The sequence below is a fragment of the Podarcis cretensis genome (genome assembly GCF_951804945.1).
Source record: "Podarcis cretensis genome assembly, chromosome: 11".
NCBI classification, from domain to species: domain Eukaryota; kingdom Metazoa; phylum Chordata; class Lepidosauria; order Squamata; family Lacertidae; genus Podarcis; species Podarcis cretensis.
In genome coordinates, this window is record NC_137180.1 from 28,292,701 (window position 1) to 28,312,092 (window position 19,392).

A 19,392-nucleotide genomic window follows, 5' to 3' on the forward strand; every position below is an offset into this window, starting at 1 on the left:
GGACATTGCACTACTAAGACATTAAAACTAATCCTTAGTACAATGACCGCTCCCCGCTTAAAACGGGGGGCGCCCTTTGCGTGGACGTGTGCAGCCCTAGATCTGGAGCGGCCCCATCAGCATAGGCTTGGCTTTGCCTTCCCTCAGGTGGGATACCTGGAGGTCTCCGCCTACCTCAGTCAGTTGTCCAATCCCACCTGGGGGAAGCGTTGCCAAGGAGACCAGGCCAGGTAGGGGAGGGGAGGGATTACCTGCCCACACAATAGAGGGAGGATCTTACCTGGGAATCCTCACTTGGCTCCAGAGCTTCTCCCACCCTACCCACCCTCAGTTAATGTCTTCTTTTGCAGGTTAACTTTTCTTCATAGGTTTTGCAGGTTAACCTTTCTCCACAGGTATGCGGGCGCTGCTACGATAAGGTCGCTGTTAAAGGGCCGGAAAGGAATTTCCCTGCATTGGCAGGTTTCGCCTTTCCCGTAGCAAAACGTCACAACTTTGGCGGTATCAGGCCTTGGGCGGAATCCTTTAGTCCATCTTCCTCTTTGCGGCGGCGATACCAGGGTTCCCCGTTAAAGTGGTTTCTGAAGGGAGGCTTTGACCGTACGCCGAAAGGTCGTCATTGCTCTCCCCTGCGGCGGCGTAACGGGGGCAGCTATCTCTGCTTGAACATATGTTCTCCAGAGCCGGCCTATTCCCCCCCCCACACACACACACACACTGGATAACCCTGAAGCTCCCTAGGTCCCCGGCTGGGGACTGGGGAGGGAGAACGTCCAATGCCTGAGCCAAGGTCTACCCACATTTTAAATTTAATAAAGTTGTGGCCAATTTAATCCCATAGCACGTAGTCTTGAGTCATTATTCCACATGACGGGGGGGACCGCTTGGGATCTGGGGACTCCGCCTGCCCACGCAATGCATCTGCCAACATTTTAAAGCCAAAAGTTACAAAAATAGGCGCCTTAACTTGCAACCTTGAATTTCTTGCCTACATACTGTTCCTCATAATAATCCAAACTGAGGCAGCAAAGGTTCTGTCCTAGCTATTAAGCTCAGATGGGTGAGGATTAACAAAACTGAACCTTGTTCAGCCAAGGTAACAGTGATGGTAGTCAAAGGATGGGCCCTGTTTGAGTATGGGGCTTGCTGGTGTCCCAAAAAACCAGGCAGGATTTTTCAGGTGGCAGATAGCAGTTCTGTGACCAAGCACCTGGACCGTGTGATCCAATTCCAGGGTAATCTTTTTCAGCAACATGTGAAGGTAAGCTACATTATATGTTCTTTAGCGTGAGAAAAAATTTAGAAAATGCCAATTGTGGTTTTTCATATTTGGGCCCAGCAATTAGTGTAATAACAGTGCTTCAGCAGATCATATCCTATTCAAAAATAGGTCGTTTTAGGTATTTCCTGAAGATAACAGAATATAAGAGCTCCAACAATGAAATTTCACACTATATTTATTTGATATGATTGTACAAAAAGTTGCATTCTTCCACTGTTGCCCGAGGTCAAGAATTATCCCACAAGAGATCCTTTCTCTGTTTTTCTCATAATAGGGTGGAATTAATTAAGTCCATTTAAAAATCCAGCCACGAAGGCCGATCTATGGGGAGTGCCTGAGAACTGTCAACTTAAAGAAATCTCAGCAGACAGACATGTCACTGCTCCTAAATACGATGAGTAAATTAATGAACAATTTTTTAAGAGCCGCTATATTTTAATAAAGTAATGCACAACCTACTATGGCTCAATTAATGACTTTAGGGACCCATTTGCATCTCATGTTCACTTCTTGTTGATTCAGACAGTGGCTTTCTGAAAAGAAAAAAATGCATTCCTTGTCTAGAATCTCATGCATGTTCTACTTGAGATGGCTTTCCAACTGTTTGCCGGTACAATCAAATAAACAAAATGGTTTCTTACTACCAAAGAATCCTGGCCTACAGTAACTCTCACAGTTGATGCTGATACTATCCACTGCTGTACTGCACTTCTGGCCAAACTGTATACATTATGGACAAGAAATCCCATGTATTATACCTAACATCCTCCCCCATCAGCCATTTTGGTTTTATATCAACTTTGCTCTATACTGAGTGGTTTGTCTCATTTTCGCATGGTGGTAACTGTTCATCCAGGTACACTGACATGGTGCACTTTCATTGTTCTTTCTTTCTCCCAGTGAACTGAATGATGTGGTCTAAACTGCAGAGAACTGGTGTGGAGGCCATGGGACTGGATTCCATGACTTAGTGATCCTTTCCAGCTTTGTAATTCTTTATAATTTATAATTTTGATCTAATACACACCACATATCACCACAACACATTCACGACTTGGTTCACTATGTGTCTGTCATTACCTTTTTTTATTGAATGGGAATAAAACATTGCCAAAGAAATAATGGTTTTTTCTAGCTGAAACTTGGGTCTTAGCCGAGAAGGAATATATTTCTTACAAGCGGACAGCAGCTGTTTTCTTTTGTTATCTTTATCCAAGCTATCAAATTCTGGAATAAACTTACTGAACTTGCTGCTGTGGGGTACAAGGGCACCTGTAAATCATGGCTAATGGAAGATGTTCATAGGGACCTTTCAGCTGAGTTCGAAAAGTGTTTGGGAAATGGGTGTCCTACTAAGCTTGCAGAAAATATAGTAGTCGAGGGCTGCATTACCGACAGCCTTGAACTACTGTAACGTGACAAACTTTAACCCCAAATCAGCTTCAAATGCAACTGGTTTTTATGTCAGGAGGATTTATTAGCAACGTTTTAAAGATGGTGGTTCAGGGAAAGGATATGTAATGAAAGTATTAAATCTGAATATAGCCTTCATGCATTCAGCTGGTTTTAACAAGGGCCAATAAGGCATACCTCCTTGAGAAACATTCACATCCATAGGTAGAGACAATGAAGGCATGAAGATAAAGCAAACCTTGAAATGTAAGGGATTTGAGCTTAAAGTAGATGTGGAAAACAATAGTGAATCACTGTAGAGGAAGAGGGCAATATAATGTCATTAGATCTGAGAGAATGTAGAAGCTGATATAAACTGGGAAGTCTCCAGTAAAAATTTTCAGAATATACTCAGATAATGGCAGAAAATTATATTAGGCTCAGAACTGGTTTAAAGACCACTGAGATTACATACTTGAAATGTTGAAGGGAATAGCATAAAGGCATTGTAGATTTATTAAATCTACAGTAAATTAGTAATTTCTATAGTTATACAACTGAGAGGAATGTTATATTCAAAGTGGAAGGAGAATGTGTTAGAACGAGAGAGAGAGAGAGAGAGAGAGACTTTGATAGAAGTTCTGGTAGTAGATAAATTGATAGAAGGAAATAATTAGAAAATATAATCAAGAGAGGAACTTCTTTACACATCATTAGCATGTAATCAAGCACATACAGCTCTGTATTGAATTTGTATTATGCAGACCTAACTCATCTTGGCTCAGATAAATCAGTGGTAAAATAAGGATAATTCTGATCACAAAATTACAGTCATTGTTGTTAATGGAACGGAGATGCACACACATGAGTCTTGACCAATGGTTCTATTTCCAATTTCAGCCTATAGGTTCTCTCTAATAGCAATCTGCTTCCAGCCAACTCCTGATTCTCTACCAAGAGACACCCAAACCCACTTGAGATCATGGCATGCCACTGCAGGGCTCAGCATAAATGTGGAGCTGTAGCAGCTACTCAATATTGGGAAAATATGAGAGAGGCAATGGAGCCTAGCGGCCAGCAATATTGACTAATCTCTGGGACAATGAAGCCAACTGACTTTGTCTTTCCCTTTAAACCAGCAAATGGGTAATTGTCATGAGAGAAATGAGAGAAAAATAGTGCAAGAGCTCTATGATCAGCTCTGTGGTGCTATAGACAAAGAATAACATGATTATTATGCCCTGGATTCTAGTGGTTACATAAGAATTTTGACTCTAGTACTTCTGCATAACAGTCACACATTCCTTTCTGGCTTACCCTACTATAACCCACCAAGTTTTCTCTATGCAAGGCCACAAGTTATAGACTACAATCATAAAGGCCTGGGTTTTTTTCCTTGACTGTGTCAGGTTTCATAGGTAGCGTGTTGTTTTATAATGTGAAGGGCTACATTTAGTTTAAGAAGGTTGTTTTTTCTAGGAGTCAGGATGTCTTTCTGCTAGTCATAGAAGCAGATGGTAACTCTGTTTTCTGCTGGTGAATTGCAGGTCTAGCAACACAAGGCTAGGATTTATTTTTGTAGAAGGAAGGTGCACATGCAAAGTTTTTCTATAGGTATTTTGCATATCAATACCTCCTGCACCTAATAAATGGGGGGGGGGTGTCAGTTTGCATTTCTTAGTACAGAAAGTATTGACCTGATGTGTAGAGATCTCTCCTATTCTACTTAATTCAAGAGGGTTCTGGAAGCTTCTCTGTGTGAAAGAAGCAAGAAGAAGGTTCGTGATGTTTGGGTTATTCCTTCAGAGAGGCATAGCTGGCTTAAACTGGTTCTGTTATCTTTTTCAGACAAGGCTGTTGCTTAACTCTTCTCCATCTTGGCAGAGCTGCCTAAGGTACAACATGATGTCGCAGGCCATTCACATGAGGTAAAAGACCTTGCCCTCAGAACGCACAGCTGTGCTCTGCTCCCAAGAGCAAAGGCTGGATGTAGCGCCTTGGCCTAGAGAAGGCGGCTAGATATTCTAAAGTGAGGGCCAAGAGATGCTCAGCTGCTGAATCTCAGTATCCCTGGGATGGTAAGGATGTACAGAGTCAACATTATCTGAACTGGGAGCAGTGCCATATATATATTATATTACTACTACCAAGACGCAAGTGCTTTGTCACAAAGGAAACCATCATGGCCCCTCTGAATGCTTCAAAATATTGAATTCTGTTTATACTAGTCCACTCTGAAGCCCTATAGATAATGGGATAAGACTAGGAAAAAGCAAAGGGTCCATAGTTACAATGCCAACTAATTTGCAAAACAGGACCACCACACTAGTGAAATGTACTGCTCCAGACTTCTGGGTGAGCCTTTCATGAAATGGTATTTTGGGAAGTGCAGCAAGGTGGTTGTTAGCATGTAGCTAATTGCACTATATTTCCATAAGCCTTGCATCAGAGAATTAACATGACTGAGGACGGCATACCGTTTCTCTGGACTCACTTCAAAGGAAATGCCTAATTCAATAGCAAAGCATGGTTTGTTTTATTATTAATATGGATGCTGCAGATCATTTTCAAAGAAAGCCGTTTGCACACTTTGAAAATTAATTATGTTAAGGTTATTATAAACTAAATGTTGGGAGTCCAAACACATGTTTCCAATATACAGATTAATTAAATCTCAATGATTTGTAATATTACATAAAATGACTTTGAGATCAGCAAACTAGAATCTCTTTTCTTTCTTTTTGAAACTACTTTTCTTCCTCCTTGCTTAAAACACCCAATAACATTACAGCAACTATGGTTTTAGTCATGAGTAGTTAAAATCATTAATTTCCATCTGAACATGTATCACATGCTAGTTTAAAAATCAGGGGGGAACCACAAGCCTAACGTAATTAAAATGCAATTCAGAAGACACAGTGGGTGGATGGCTATTTACATGTGAAAGCGCAGAATAAACGAGTCTCATAAATTATGCACGGAAAACCAGCAGAATTTAGGAGATCAAATATATATTTTTTGAAATGAAGCAAGAGCTGCTGGCAGTGGGACTCCATTCTCCCCTCCCAGCAAGCTGACAGAAGAGTCTCCTTCAAACATACTAATGAATTTCAGCCCCATAACTGCTTGTGAGCAAGGCCAAGATCACCTTAAAAAGGAATAGGCAACCAATCATGCTGTCACTTGTGCTGCTGGTAGCCATCCTGCTGATCAATCTGCTACATCTGGTGCCTTTGGAGACAAGCACGACTAAAAGATGAAGGGAAAGATCGCGCTTCCAAAAGAGGAAGGGAAATTTCTCTCCCTCCACTTGCACTTTGCCTTTTCTTTCTTTCTTTCTTTCTTTCTTTCTTTCTTTCTTTCTTTCTATCTCTCTCTCGGGGGGGAGAGGGAGAGAGAAAGTAAAGAAAGAAAAGAAAAGAAAAGAAAAGAAAAGAAAAGAAAAGAAAAGAAAAGAAAGATTAGTTCAAGATCTGCTCTGACTTTCTTCATTTATAAAATGGTTGCACTGAGATGGTAAATTATTCATTTTCCTTGCATGATATGGATTTTATCCTGGCATGTCCATCAGAACATTACTCTCCTGTCACTGCATGTACTACAGCTATTCTATTTCAGTAAATGGGCTTGGGGAATGTGATCATAGTTCTGGATCAAATAGGGCGACATGAAGTGTTCCAAAGTAATCCAAATGGTCTTTTTGGTCAACAGAAGTCTTATCATTTTCAATCATTTATTAACCCCCTGACCCAAATGAGTATGTGATATACAAAGATTATTTATTTTAATGCTTTGGAACTTTAAAGCCCTAAACAGTTTGGGTACCACAAAGACAGTCTTCTTATGAAGTATCAGGTGCCATCCTCTGTCTGCCTACACTGGCAGATGTTAGGTGAGTAGCAACTGGAGAGAGGGTCTTTCCAATGGCAGTGCCACCTTTGCAGAATAACACCTTCTCAATCACTTTGACAGGTTAAATCGTTTTTATTCTCAGACTTTCATAGTAGTTTTTATTGTTGCTTTTAGAGAGCCATGCTCTGATTTAATATTCTTAAATATTAAAATAAGTCTTAACTCTTGCCTATTTTGGGGGATTTTAAGATCAGTGTTCTTATTTATGTGAATCACTTTGAACATTTTCATTGTTAAATATGAGAATAACTATGATAATTTAAAAACCTAAGGATTTGATGAGCACTAACTTAATAATACATGGAAATTCATATTGACTCTCTTTAAGAGACTTCTGTAGCTATCAAGGCCACTTACCTTAGAAGGACCGTGGAAAGAGTCACAAGCAAATTGACACAAGCTTATTTTAGTCCTTATACATTTGGAAGCATCTGTAAGAGATACTCTTAGAAAATGAAGGAAACAGGAAAAAAATCATTCCACCGTTGAACCTGGTTGAACAACAAAACAAAGGTTGCATTCTATTTCTGTCATTTATTAACGAGAACAAAGAAACTTTTCATCTTCGGCATTTCAACTGATAGTTGATTTGGGGGGGGGGAATAAAATATAATTTAAATACAATTTTTAAAATACTACAGAGCATAATATTTTGCATCATTCTCAAACAAAAAAAGGGGGTCGTCAAAACCATTCACAAGTCATAAACATTTTGAATGCTGTCCTTGATCCTCGTGCTATCATTTTGAGCAGTTTTATTAGCCTCGTAAGCATGAGGCCCAGAGTATTGCTTTTAGCAGGGGTAGCAAGCCAAGGAGAACAATTAAGTTTCTCAGATAGCTGAGACCATTTACGGAGAACCAGACTTGGCTTTGTGGAATGCCACAAATCACAAGCCTGCTTCAAGGATTGTTTTCAAGCCAAAGCATCTGTGTAGGAAAAGGACAACGTAAAATCGTGATGAGATAGGTTCAAAGTCTCTTCCATTAAATTCCAGTGGATGCTTGGGGTACATCTGCTTAGCAACTACCTGGGTTACTACTTCAGCACTAATAGAGAACCACCAAAAATAAAAAAAAACCAGTAAATGTCTTTCCCTAAGACACGCTCTGCACTGACACCTGAAAACCAAATGTCCTGATTATTTAGCTCATGGAAGTCCCACAGGGGTATTGATGTGCATTCGATTACCTTCAAAGCCATTATCTAGCTTTCATTGTCTTGCATACATATAAAGCCCTGACCCAATGACAGTCAGGGATAAGTATACTTCTTAGGTTATAAAGCACTGCAAAAAGTGCCAGAAGAGGTGCAGGGTTAATTTTAGAGTTGTGATGCAACAATGGCGTTCATCTTCTCTCTATGCACACATTCCAGCTTTGACATTCTGTCTCTTCAGAGATATATGATTTTTCAGCATGTTCCCATGTCTTTTAACATTATGTGGAAGTTGCTTCAACAGGCCAAATGTTTTCCATTTTCTAAACAGGAAACAGTTCTAGGGAATGAAATTTGACATTTATAAAATGGCTCTCAGGAGCCACTAAAGAGTATAAAATCAACTCCCGGAGGAAAATAAGCTTACATCCCACTGATACACCACATAGTCACAACTTCACTCCCACAGAATTCAGTTAAGAGCTGCTGACAAAGCTAAGGCTGTCAGGCCCAAAGAGCTATGTCTAACTTTGCCATGGTGGCCTTTCCGTGTTTTTCATACTCTTGCTCCGGTGTAGGAGCTTCCCCTTCTGCTGAACATTCACACCATCAGAGCTTTCCATTTTCTGCTTGGACGATGGGTTGACAGATTCCCTCTCTGTAACAGAAGCATGTTTTAGCAAGAGGCTATGCCTGTCTACAGGAAATGTGGATTTTGGTTCAGGCTCAGGCTTGTGTTTTGGAAGTACATTCAAGCTCCTTTCTTCTATTCCATCTGCTCTGTCATCTTCCTGCTTTGGAAAACGCTGACTGGCTCCTGCTCTCTTCACTTTTTGGTCCCTTAAATTCCGAAGAGTTTCAAAGGCCTGGTCCAGTTCCGTTCGCAAGGTTTCCATTTCACTGGCTGCCTTATCCCGTTGCTCTCCACAGACTTTGAGGGAATGTTCCAAAGACAGGAAGAACTCTTTTCCAAACTTTGACAAGGCCTCATCACCTTAAGGGTAAATTAAAAGAAGGTAGGGAGCTATACTGCACCATTCATTCAACCTAAACAATAGTAAGGCATAAATAAGCAGTTGACTTGAAACTGTTTGTGATAACATAGTATTTAATGCATTTCAGTGATCAACTGTATCTTCTCAATGTGCTATTTATCTTGAACCTAGAAAAAATTGTAAGCTAGAACATTACTAGAGAGCCCTCTCAGCTATTAGAAAATCAACAGGTTATAGATGCCTTTCATTATCAAATAAAGCCCCAAATGTGCTTCTGGCATGTGCAAAATTTGAGCTTCCATTGACGGGATATTGGGTATCCCTTGCAACAAAGATGGGGAATCTGTGGCCCTCCAGATGTTGTTGGACACTTCCAACTCATCAGCAAACATGGTATGGGATTATGGGAGTTGTAGTCCAATAACACCTGAGTCAAGGTGAGCCTTACAATTTCCAAACTGTGGCTGATACTTTAACTTTGAGGATATTGGCTCACAACATAATAAACTATACATTCACATTCAAACACACCATATAAGATACATTCATTGGAGTAAAAGATAAAAATCAGGAACCAACCAAAGGAGGAACTTCATTTTTATTTTTATTTTTTACAAAATCTCCTCATAACTGCTCAAGTCTTGAACTAGGTTGAATGTACTAGATCAGTTATTTTCTATTTAACCTAATGCTGAAAATTAAGGATAAATCAGTGATGCAAGATATCTAAGAGTGGCTCTCTTCCCATGCCTTTTTTTAAAAAAGGAGACAAGACACCAAGACAAGCCTATCAAGTACATCCTTTACCAATCCAAATTGTATAAGTAAGGTTCTTACCTTCATGCTGCTGATTCACTGGTGGAGCCAAAGTTTCAAGTGCATATTGGATTTGTTCTGCATTGTTCCTAAAAGCAGTGAGGAAGTCTCTCAAAGCTGCCTCTGAAGCTTCTGCTTTAAGTTTTGTATAAGAAGAAAAAACATCTACAAGAGAAAGTGGAAAATTATCAATTGCTCCCTGGAGACCTGTATTAAAAGTATGAAGCAGCAAGAGAGAGAGAAATCTTGCATTTGAGTTGTTTTCAGGTGTTTGAAACACTAAACATTTGTATTTCATGCCTGTCAGTATTTTGAAATTGTTTTTGTTTATGCTGCTATTACAGACATGTATTTACCTTGTAATGGTGAACATAGAACCATGGCAACATTATCTTGAAATGTGTGGTATGCTTGCTTTATCCCATCAAAGACAGCTTCGGTGTACTTAACTTGAAGATTATACAAATTTCTGTGGAAGTTAAGTTCAGCTTGCAAAGCAAGTATCTAGGAGGGGGGAAAGCAACAAAATGCAATATTAGGCATCAATGAGCCTAATGCATATTGGCTCAATCAGATGTCATGAGATGTCACATGAACCCATGGTTTGCAAACCTTAACCATTCTTCTCTCTTGGCATCTACCTGACAAACACCATCGGTGGCTGACCAGCAAACCAGAGTGTAGAAGCATGGTTTCAGTCCTGGTTTGAACTTGTGCCAATTGCAGTTGATATGACATCTGAAATAATAAACCATGGCTTCAGCCGTTTGCTGTGCTTTCTAATACTGCTGTGCTATAGAAAAGGAGTCCTACTAGAGAGGAAAATAAAAGCAGTCAAGCAGCTTTTACTGGTGGTTCCACAGCATGTTCTCCTCCCAACTAACCATCCTCTGCTCTGTCTCCCTGCCTAGTAGCTTTAAGTGTTTTGATCTGATTCACTTAGCAGGTGGGCAACATTAATGCACATACAGTGGAAAGCTTTATAGCGGATAACTGCAGATCAAGCTGATGTCAACCGCACAGCTGCAAAGGCCGGTTGAAAGCAATTGGGGGTGGAGTGGGACAGGAAATCGCTGCCCAGCTTGCAGGCTTTGACATGCTGATATCTTGCACAGAATTCAGCTCTTGTGTCTCCACTGGAGGTAGGTTAAGTATTTGCAGTCCTGAGGAAATTTGGAGTTTTACAGAATGCAACTGAAAGTGAAGAAAACTGTAGCAGGATGAGGGAAAGGTCTTGGGGTATGCAACACTCCCAATTCCTTCTCCCTCTCTCTCTCTCTCTCTCATGCACACACACACACAAAAATGCAGACTTTATTTTCTGATGTTTTTGCCAATGCAGAACCACCTGTTGAATGTCCACCTGTTATAGAAACCTTGAATAGTAAGGACACTGATTAACGAGACCACATTGCCACAACAGGCTGGGAATTTCTATTCTGTGAAGTGTAAGCACCGCATACTGTGTTTGACTGTGCAAAGCACACCTGATGGCTGTGACTGTTTCTGAACAGCACAATCAATGAAATTGAGTGGGAAAATTGGTAGAGACATCAAAGACTCAATTCCTACACGTATATGCCAAACGCACATTGCTGGGAATTTTTTTTCCCTATAGCACAAAATGTCCACAATGAAAAATATACATTATGAATTGTGCAGATGAGATTTAGTCTCCCAGAGAGTCCACTATTAAGAAAGTAAAGAGAGGAACTGTCAAAAAACCATCCATTCCGTTTGAAGTTCCTTATTGAGAATGTGGACGACACCAAGGGAAAGGGCAATTTACTACTAATCTTCCCAACAAACCACCCTACTTGCCAACTGCCCAGTACTCTTCCTTCAGACAAAGGACATGTCTCTGAACTGCTAGGTATGTTTTGGAGATACCCACAGTCACCTTCTCTCATTTCCTGTAGCCACATCACAGAAGTATATCCTCTAGGGTGACTATCTCATGAGCTAGTAGGCAGTGATAGTAATCAAACTCTTAAAAGAGTTAGTTGTACCTTTGACAAATGTCTCTGATCCTCAAACATTGCAATATTGTTAAGAAAAACAACAAAAATAATGAAATATAGAAATAAGTTTTGAGTATTTTTCTAGTAAATAATAATAATCAGCAAATACAACATTTATATCAAGTTTTTAAATGGCACCCTTTATAGACTGCTTTACAGGTTGCAAAACAGGCTTATGCAGCAAGAATCTGTTTCTATTCTAAGAAATAATCTTTGCAACACTTCCCCGTTTCATGCTCCAGTTTGTACAGCTGAGGGGAAAGAGAGCCAAGAACTACAACAAAAACAAATTTATACTTTTTTAAAGTACAAATTATTGCATGACACTTTTTCATGCATTAATCTTTGGCCATGTTTTCCCTGATAATGCTTTTCATGATGCACAAGGCACAAGATTAACAAAGTCCTTGCCCCCCAGATAATGAATGTACTGGGAAAATATGAATGTTTTACTTTTTATGTGGTTTGCTACCTTTACACTAGTACTGCAACAGCAAGTAGCAGGAGATAAGTGAAGTACAACAAAGGCATATTTTTGAGGAAACTCATTAAATGGTCACTTCCTTGCCCCCCGAGGGAATCCAATAGCCCACAGAAACATAAATATTATGAAATGGGCCTTAGATAATTTTAACTTCCAAGATTTTTGGCCATCTGTAGCAAGAAGTACTGAGCTAGCTGCCAGATCATCTTAGTGACCTAATGTACTTTCCCAGGCACAAGATCAAATTGTTCCAAGATGAGCTGATTGAAAATGAACAAAGAGCAGCAGATTGGCTGTTCTGCTAGAAATCCCAAGAGAGCAGGCTAGCCCTTAAAGATACTGCTCCACCAGGTGTCTTCTTCTCAGTAGACTCTGGCTGTTTATGTCTCACTATAGTGCTGCAGGGGCAAAAATGAAATTAAACCAGAAGATGGTCTACTTGAGCAATCTCTTGCACAAGCAGAAGCTAACGATAAGCAGTAGAACCTACCCTCCATAACACTGTGTAAGCTCTTGTTCTTCTCTTGTTCTTTCACTCAGAGTTCTTTGGGTCCTGCTAGCTGTCACTTACATTAAATCTTTCCAGTTATTACATAGTGCTGTAATAACTGCAGCTTAATGCTCTCAGGCAACTCAGTGGCTAGAGAGCTGGGTTAAAAATTGTGGGTGCTTTGTCCAAAGTTCTCTCTCTAGTTATGGACCTGCTGCATTTTTGGTCACTCTTGGCCTCAGTTCATCTTGTGTAGGATGGGAATTATTGAATCTTTGTGTAGAATGTAGAGAGTAACAGAAAAAGTAAATGTGATGTGCAAATTAGATTATTAGAAGCTGTTGTAGTATTACAAAGGTTAACTAAGTAACAAGCCAATGACTCAACGTGTTCAGGCAAGGTCTGACAAGCTAATGCTTTATGAGACTCCAGCTACTTCAGCATAGTTTTAAATGTTCCTACCCTGCTTTCTTCCTATACTCAAAGAAATATGGCATCCCTATTAATCAAAACTTGTCTTCCTTGAATACTACAAGGAGTTGCCTTATACCAAGTCAGAGCTCTGTTCTATCTACCTCAGTAACTGTTTCTCCCAAGACAGGAAGTAGTTTTCCAGGTTGTCAGGCAGAGATTCTTCTCAATCCTACTCTTTTATCTGGAAATGCCAAGGACTGAACTTAAGACCTTTCTTACATAGCATGAGCTCTAAAATTGGCTTATGGTTCTCCCTGTTCAACACAAATGAAGACTACTAACCTTAATTCACTTAAATAGAGAGGACTGGAACTCCTTGATCTACTTATGCCATTAAGAACAAGCCTTCCCATGCACAAAACTGGAAAGAAGAAAGAAGTCCAACAAAGAAGAATAGCTCCTAAAATCAATGGGCTATGCGGAGCTAACGGCAAGAATAAGAGATCAGCATGATGGACAATTTATGGAAGAGTGGAATTTTTGGCTTATTTGAAAAAATATATAACAACCAAATGAAATCATGGGCAGGATTTGAAATGTGAGCAATGGGAAGAAATGATAATATATGAACTAGAGGAATATATATTAGATGTGTGATGTAACAGAGGAATACAGTCATGCCTTGGAAGTCAAATGGAATCCATTCCAGAAGTCCATTTGACTTCTAAAATGTTTGGAAACCAAAGCACAGCTTCTGATTGGCTGTGGGATGTCAGAGTATAAGAGAAATGTATAACAAATTTGAAGTCTGAAATTATGTTATGAAAATCTAATTAAAATTAAAAATCTAATTAAAAAATTAAGAGCCTTCCCATTTTTTTAAAAAAAAGAATGGTCTCTCACACTCAAGTGTTTAAATGCTTCCATCAGCTAGAGTGTAACATTTCTTTCTGACATGGAACCAGAACGCAGTTTGTAGAACTTCCTTTCACACATACACACCCCAAAAGAAAAGTCAGCACTGCATGATTCATACTTAATTAAAGCTTCACTTCTCAAAGAAAAAAAAATGAATGGCTATGATTTAAAGGCATGATACACAGATTGGAGAAGTATACTTATTGCTGGAGCTTTGTTTGCTAGCATTACCACAGCAGATCCTGCTGCTAAAGAGACAAGCAGCTTGTCTCTTCAGCAGAATGAAGTACAACAGAATCAGCCAAAGATCAGGCTGCCTACACAGCTCCTGCAATATGTACATGTTAGCCTTTTGGATTGTAGCCTGTATTTTGGATAGATTCCCACTAATGATCGGGAGCAGCCTTAAGCCAGACAATCAAAGGAGACCCACTAATAGATCCCTGCGTCAAAGAGGTCCATTAAATTGTCAGACATCTGGTAGAGACCCAAAGGGATAAGTTCTAGATTGAGAAGTCTAAATTCTAGCTTGAGCAGCATTTAAAAATCAGAATAGAACATGTGAAAGGGCAAAATCATAACTGGAGATCCATCACTTGGAAAATGGGAAATTTTAAAGAAAACATTTGACCTCCTAACAAACTTCTACATAAACGCTTTTTTAAGTTCCTGGGAAAGAAACACTGTTATCAGCCTATTATGATTTAGCAGAACTTGACATGTTAAGCTAAGTTTTCTGAAATATATATATGTATGAACAGGAATTGTCTTCACGTTGGGAAACATAAGATACTTCCTTGTGAACTTTTGCCTTTTGTTCCATGGAAGTTTTCAAGCTCCTTCCTGCTTGTTTTAATACAGCTCTTTGGTTCCTGAAGTGGGAAGAAAGAACGAGAAAACCTCCAAATCATATTTAAGTTTCTGTTTTAAAGGAATGGCTGCCTATTTTTCTGTGTGCCTCAGGAGCTGGCCATGAATAGAAGCATTCATAAGCTCCTATTGTACAAACCCACAAAAAAGTGGCCTTGCCAGCAGGAAGTGAGACTAATGCCTGCACAGCCACTCAACAAAAGAATTCTAACCTTTATACATTAGCTGTGCGATAAGGTTTGTACAAGGGGAAAATTGACCAGTGACTGCAAAGTAGGTCAAATCTGTTAAAAAGAAGGGCGGAGGGAGAGGATGTTAAACTGAAATAAACTCCCCCATTTCCTCACCTGTTGCATTGCCATTTCCCTGGAATAATTTTGAGCCTTTACCAGGGCTTCTGCTGCCCGTTTAGCACGTTGCCGAGGGGCACCCTTGGGGAAGGCTGGAAGCGTCGCAAGCACATTCTCCACAGTGAACTCCTGGCTCAAGGAATTCTCCAGGATTTCCTGAAAAACATTGGGGGGGGGGAGTAGTAGTAAAAGGAGCACTTTACCCAAGGATAGTTTAAAGGAGCCATTCAATTTCTGCCCCCAATCACAGGTATCAACAGAAAACCCTCAAAGCGTAAATTTAACTGCTAGGCGATTTTACCATAGCTGCAGCATGTGTGATGATGGTACTCTTCCACCTTGCTTCATGCTGATGAAGCTGAAAACCACTTAATTTACACATGATCCTGTAACATGGTTAAGATGGTTGTCACAATGCCAGCAGGGTAGCTTGCTCAGATCCTCTGCTTCCCTAGCAGTGACACCAAAAGCACATCAAGATAATAGAGAAGGCAACAGAGTAAATAACATCTGTCACAATGTCGCTCGCATTTTAGTCACTGTCCACCAATTACAATAATGCTCAATGATGATGAGTTGTGTAGTAGACAATACACCACGACACAAGTTTTGCAAGCTTCTTAGGGAGGTACATTTTAAGATTTGACTTATCACCTGAAATCAAGCAGTAATTAGAATCGTATGCCAATAAATACCAAATTATAATTCAAACAGACCTTTCAAAACAACAATAACCCACAACTGTCTATTGTCACATAGCCTTCAACATAGGATTTTTTTTCTATATTGAAAGCTACACGTACAAGGTTAAAATAAAAGACACTGCAAAAGAAGGTATAATCCTCTGTCAGGTTCAGAATGATGGAATTTCTTCTCTGCTTCATTTGAAGTTTATGGCTACACTTAGTGCTACAAAACATTTTGAAAGTGTACAATTAATAAGAGAAACCACACAGCAGGCTGGGGAGAAAATATTTTCAGCCAGGGATTTAGGTGCCATGAAGCAGAGGTCAAAACCTCTATGAACAGACTAATTTACTATAAATCTTTTCAACTTGATTAATGTTGTTGATCTCTGTGATAAAATAGAAAACCCCAGTCAGGACTAGCCTCTCATGAAGAGTGTGCATCAAATACAATGGAACTTGGACAATAAGGATCTGAATGTTAAGTAATAATAATAAAAGAGCAATAATAATAAAAGAGCAAAGAATAAACTGGGTATAGATGGCGAGAAAATTGAGGGATATGGGGAGGAATCGAATTGGTGTGTTTCCACTAACAGAAGACACCAATTGAAAACTGTCAGAGATGCTCCCCTGCCCCACCAGGGGACTCTCAAAAGCAGAAGGGGGGTGCAGGAAGGTGTGTGAAAGAGATTGTGCAAGTTATTGCCACAAGTAGAAGAACATTATTAGATTTAGCTTTACTCCCCCCCCCCCCCCGCAGCACTGGATTCTAGTGCATGGGAAAGAAACAGCATAATACGTTTTCCGAAATACACATCAAAAGCACCTTTGAATCCATTTCCTTTTGCCAATTTAGCTGTATTAATTGGGTAATGGATTGCATTCACAATCCACAATTACCCATGTGTGAAATTGAGCAAGCGCTTCTTGGCATCTTTATACAAGCAGCATTATGGATAAACAACAGTATGCATCCAATAGAGGTAAAAAATAACTATTATCAAACCTATTAAAATAAACACAAAACATTGCTGATCTTGAAGTCATCAACAAGGTGTAACAGTGGAACAACAAGCAAGATCTTAGCATCTAAAGGACTCCTATGGAATCTGTGGAACCTGTTGCCACTGTGCGTGTGTGTGTGTGTGTGTGTGTAGAAGGCTGAGGATTCCCTTCACAAGATTGAAAAGAAAGGGAAGAGGGTGAAATGGCTGCTAAGCGATGCCAATGACTTTGTAACTTATAAAGTATAACAAATAATTTTCGTAGATTTGACTGTGGTTTTACTGTATGTATAGTGACTGTTGGTTTATGCGTGATACCATGGCCTTTGGTTAGTGCAATAAAAGTTTATGACGCTGATGACGACATCCTCATTTAAATAATAATTATATTATATAAGGATACACCTGCCACTGGTGCAGGACAAGGGAGGAACAAGAGCAATTGTTCCCTGAGAAAACCAGGTTGAAATTTGCTTTTTTTCATACGCAACAGCAAGCAGGAGGTAACAGGCATTGTCTGCCAGTCCATCATCCTGACAGACACTTCACTAATAGGTAACAATGATCTATCTGAACTTTCATGGACTTGCTGTGCATTTTCTTGATACAAATTAAATGCTAGTTTATGCTTTGCATCCTATACCCAACACAATGGGTTCACTGGAAGATGTTAAGTCCTACGTTTCCCCTTACAGGTAAGGCATTTCAGTCAATACGAAAAAGCAATGGGCATCATTTTTCATCATAATGCTGCTTCTCACGAATGCAGCTAAACAGATGAAAGTTTGAGATCTCAGGCGGGGGGAATGTAGGTGATATTTCTGCCAAGACAGAAAAGAGAAGAGTCATTAAGATGGTGGGCAGCTTCCTATGCTCAGTTTGGGGCTTGTCTTCTCCCTTCTGTCTGCGTCTTGCAGAGTACTGCTTCCACAGAATGCAATGATCAAATCTACTTTTTACCCAAATGCTTCTGGTAGGCAGTGTGAGCCCACTTATAGCTGTCATGTGATCCAGGAGCATATTAAAATTGATAAAATTAGAGTACAGTGCTTTACAAAAGCACCTCTCGGAATAGTGAGGAACAAAGTGCAGGGATGAGATAAGAAGGGAAGCGATAACAGTGAAACTCTACTTCAACAGAACATAAAACGTGGTCGAAAGCTCTGACATAGATACACCATGAAATGTAGCTGGTTGAAGTGCTGAAAATTATTTATAGAAAAGTCAGGTTTTTAAAGCAGTGACCTGGGAGGTTGTGCACCACTTCTCCTTCTTCCCTTAAGAGGAGCTCCTCGTCCACAAAACTTCAGAGTGCTTAATAGAGCTTATCTTAGAAAACCCTTTTGAAGAAAGTCAGTGTTGCCATTATTTTTTTTTAAAAAAGATAAAGGTAAAGATAGATCACAGCCTGCAACTTGCCACCAAGAAGGCTGAGCAGAAATTTGAATTGGGGCCTCCCGTATCCAAGTCCAGTACACTTGTCTCTTGGAAGACACTGGCCGTGTGAGTTGGTTTAATTTATATGTTTTATCAGTCAGAGCATTTAAATCACCAGTTAAATAGGAAAGCCGGTACAAGCCATTACAGTGGCAAGTTACTGCCATCTACAGACCAAAGTAAGTAGCATCTACATCACAGACAAGCAACCACTTCTGCTAGTTGATAATGTAGGTGGTAACAGCCTGCTCTAACACACACACACACACACACACACACACACAGAAACCATGAGAGTGAGAGAGAAATAGAGAACTTGAAGTTAGAGATCTGCTTCGTCTACAAATTCAGATTTAATGTTACTAATATTTGACCCTGACCGTTCATCTAGGACTCTGTTGTACTTTAATAGAGCAGGAACAATGGAATCTGCTACTCTGAGTGGCCTGCAATACCAACTCACCAGTGGAGCTTGGGGGTTTTCAATTGCTTTGGGACATATTGCAGTCTTTTAAATTACCAACTGATTGCTGGGTTTATTTTAGCCACTTTTTTTAAAAGGTTATTAGATTGTGCCTAATTTTTCACAGAAAGTCAAATGATGAAATTCTAAAAACAATATTTTAATCAATTGAAAGAAGACATTTATTTGGTTGTAGCATTGGTATTAGCACAGCTTGATCATGCCTAAATTGATGCTCAAACAAAATGAGCTGGAATACTAATCTGACAACAGATTGCAGCAATCAGTGTGAACATGTGCATTACAACTGTGTGGTTTTAAAACAAATACAACAGGTTATCTGGTGAGCATACAACTGATATTAATTGGTAATAGCATCATGGGTTTCTGTTAGCAACCTTGAGGATCAGCCATCATATTTAAGGCTCTTTTATGAATAATCAAACAAATCCATCAAATATAACCAATTTCCCATTGAAATTGTTACAACCCAGTGATCTGGATTTAAATATGTATATTTCGGGAAACTTCCATTTTAAATATTCCATATTTTGGACTCCCGGGAATGGCAATTGCTTGTAGCAGTAGATTACACATTCTGATCTGTTTGCACTATCTGAACCTAGTTTTTATTGGAAAAACCTAATATATATATATACTATAGATTTAAAAAACATATATATGTCTGATTGTAGAG

At 39.6% G+C, this 19,392-nt stretch overlaps 1 protein-coding gene across 6 annotated transcripts in view; it reads right to left on the reverse strand.

Annotated features, from left to right (window-relative positions):
- Window positions 1-1,439: 1,439 nt before the first annotated feature.
- Window positions 1,440-19,392, reverse strand: part of LOC307226667 (uncharacterized protein) — a 51,477-nt gene continuing 33,524 nt past the window's right edge. For 4 of the 6 annotated variants that reach the window (XM_079995534.1, XM_079995533.1, XM_079995535.1 and 1 more), the window contains 4 exons: window positions 15,100-15,258; window positions 9,912-10,059; window positions 9,577-9,720; window positions 7,789-8,738 (listed from right to left, as the gene is read on the reverse strand). In XM_079995534.1, coding sequence (XP_079851660.1) covers window positions 8,269-8,738; window positions 9,577-9,720; window positions 9,912-10,059; window positions 15,100-15,258 — 921 coding nt within the window. In that variant the 3' untranslated portion in view covers window positions 7,789-8,268. Of the gene's footprint in view, window positions 1,816-7,788; window positions 8,792-9,576; window positions 9,721-9,911; window positions 10,060-15,099; window positions 15,259-19,392 lie in introns of those variants that run through there. The other 2 variants (XM_079995537.1, XM_079995538.1) reach the window with 2 other exon arrangements.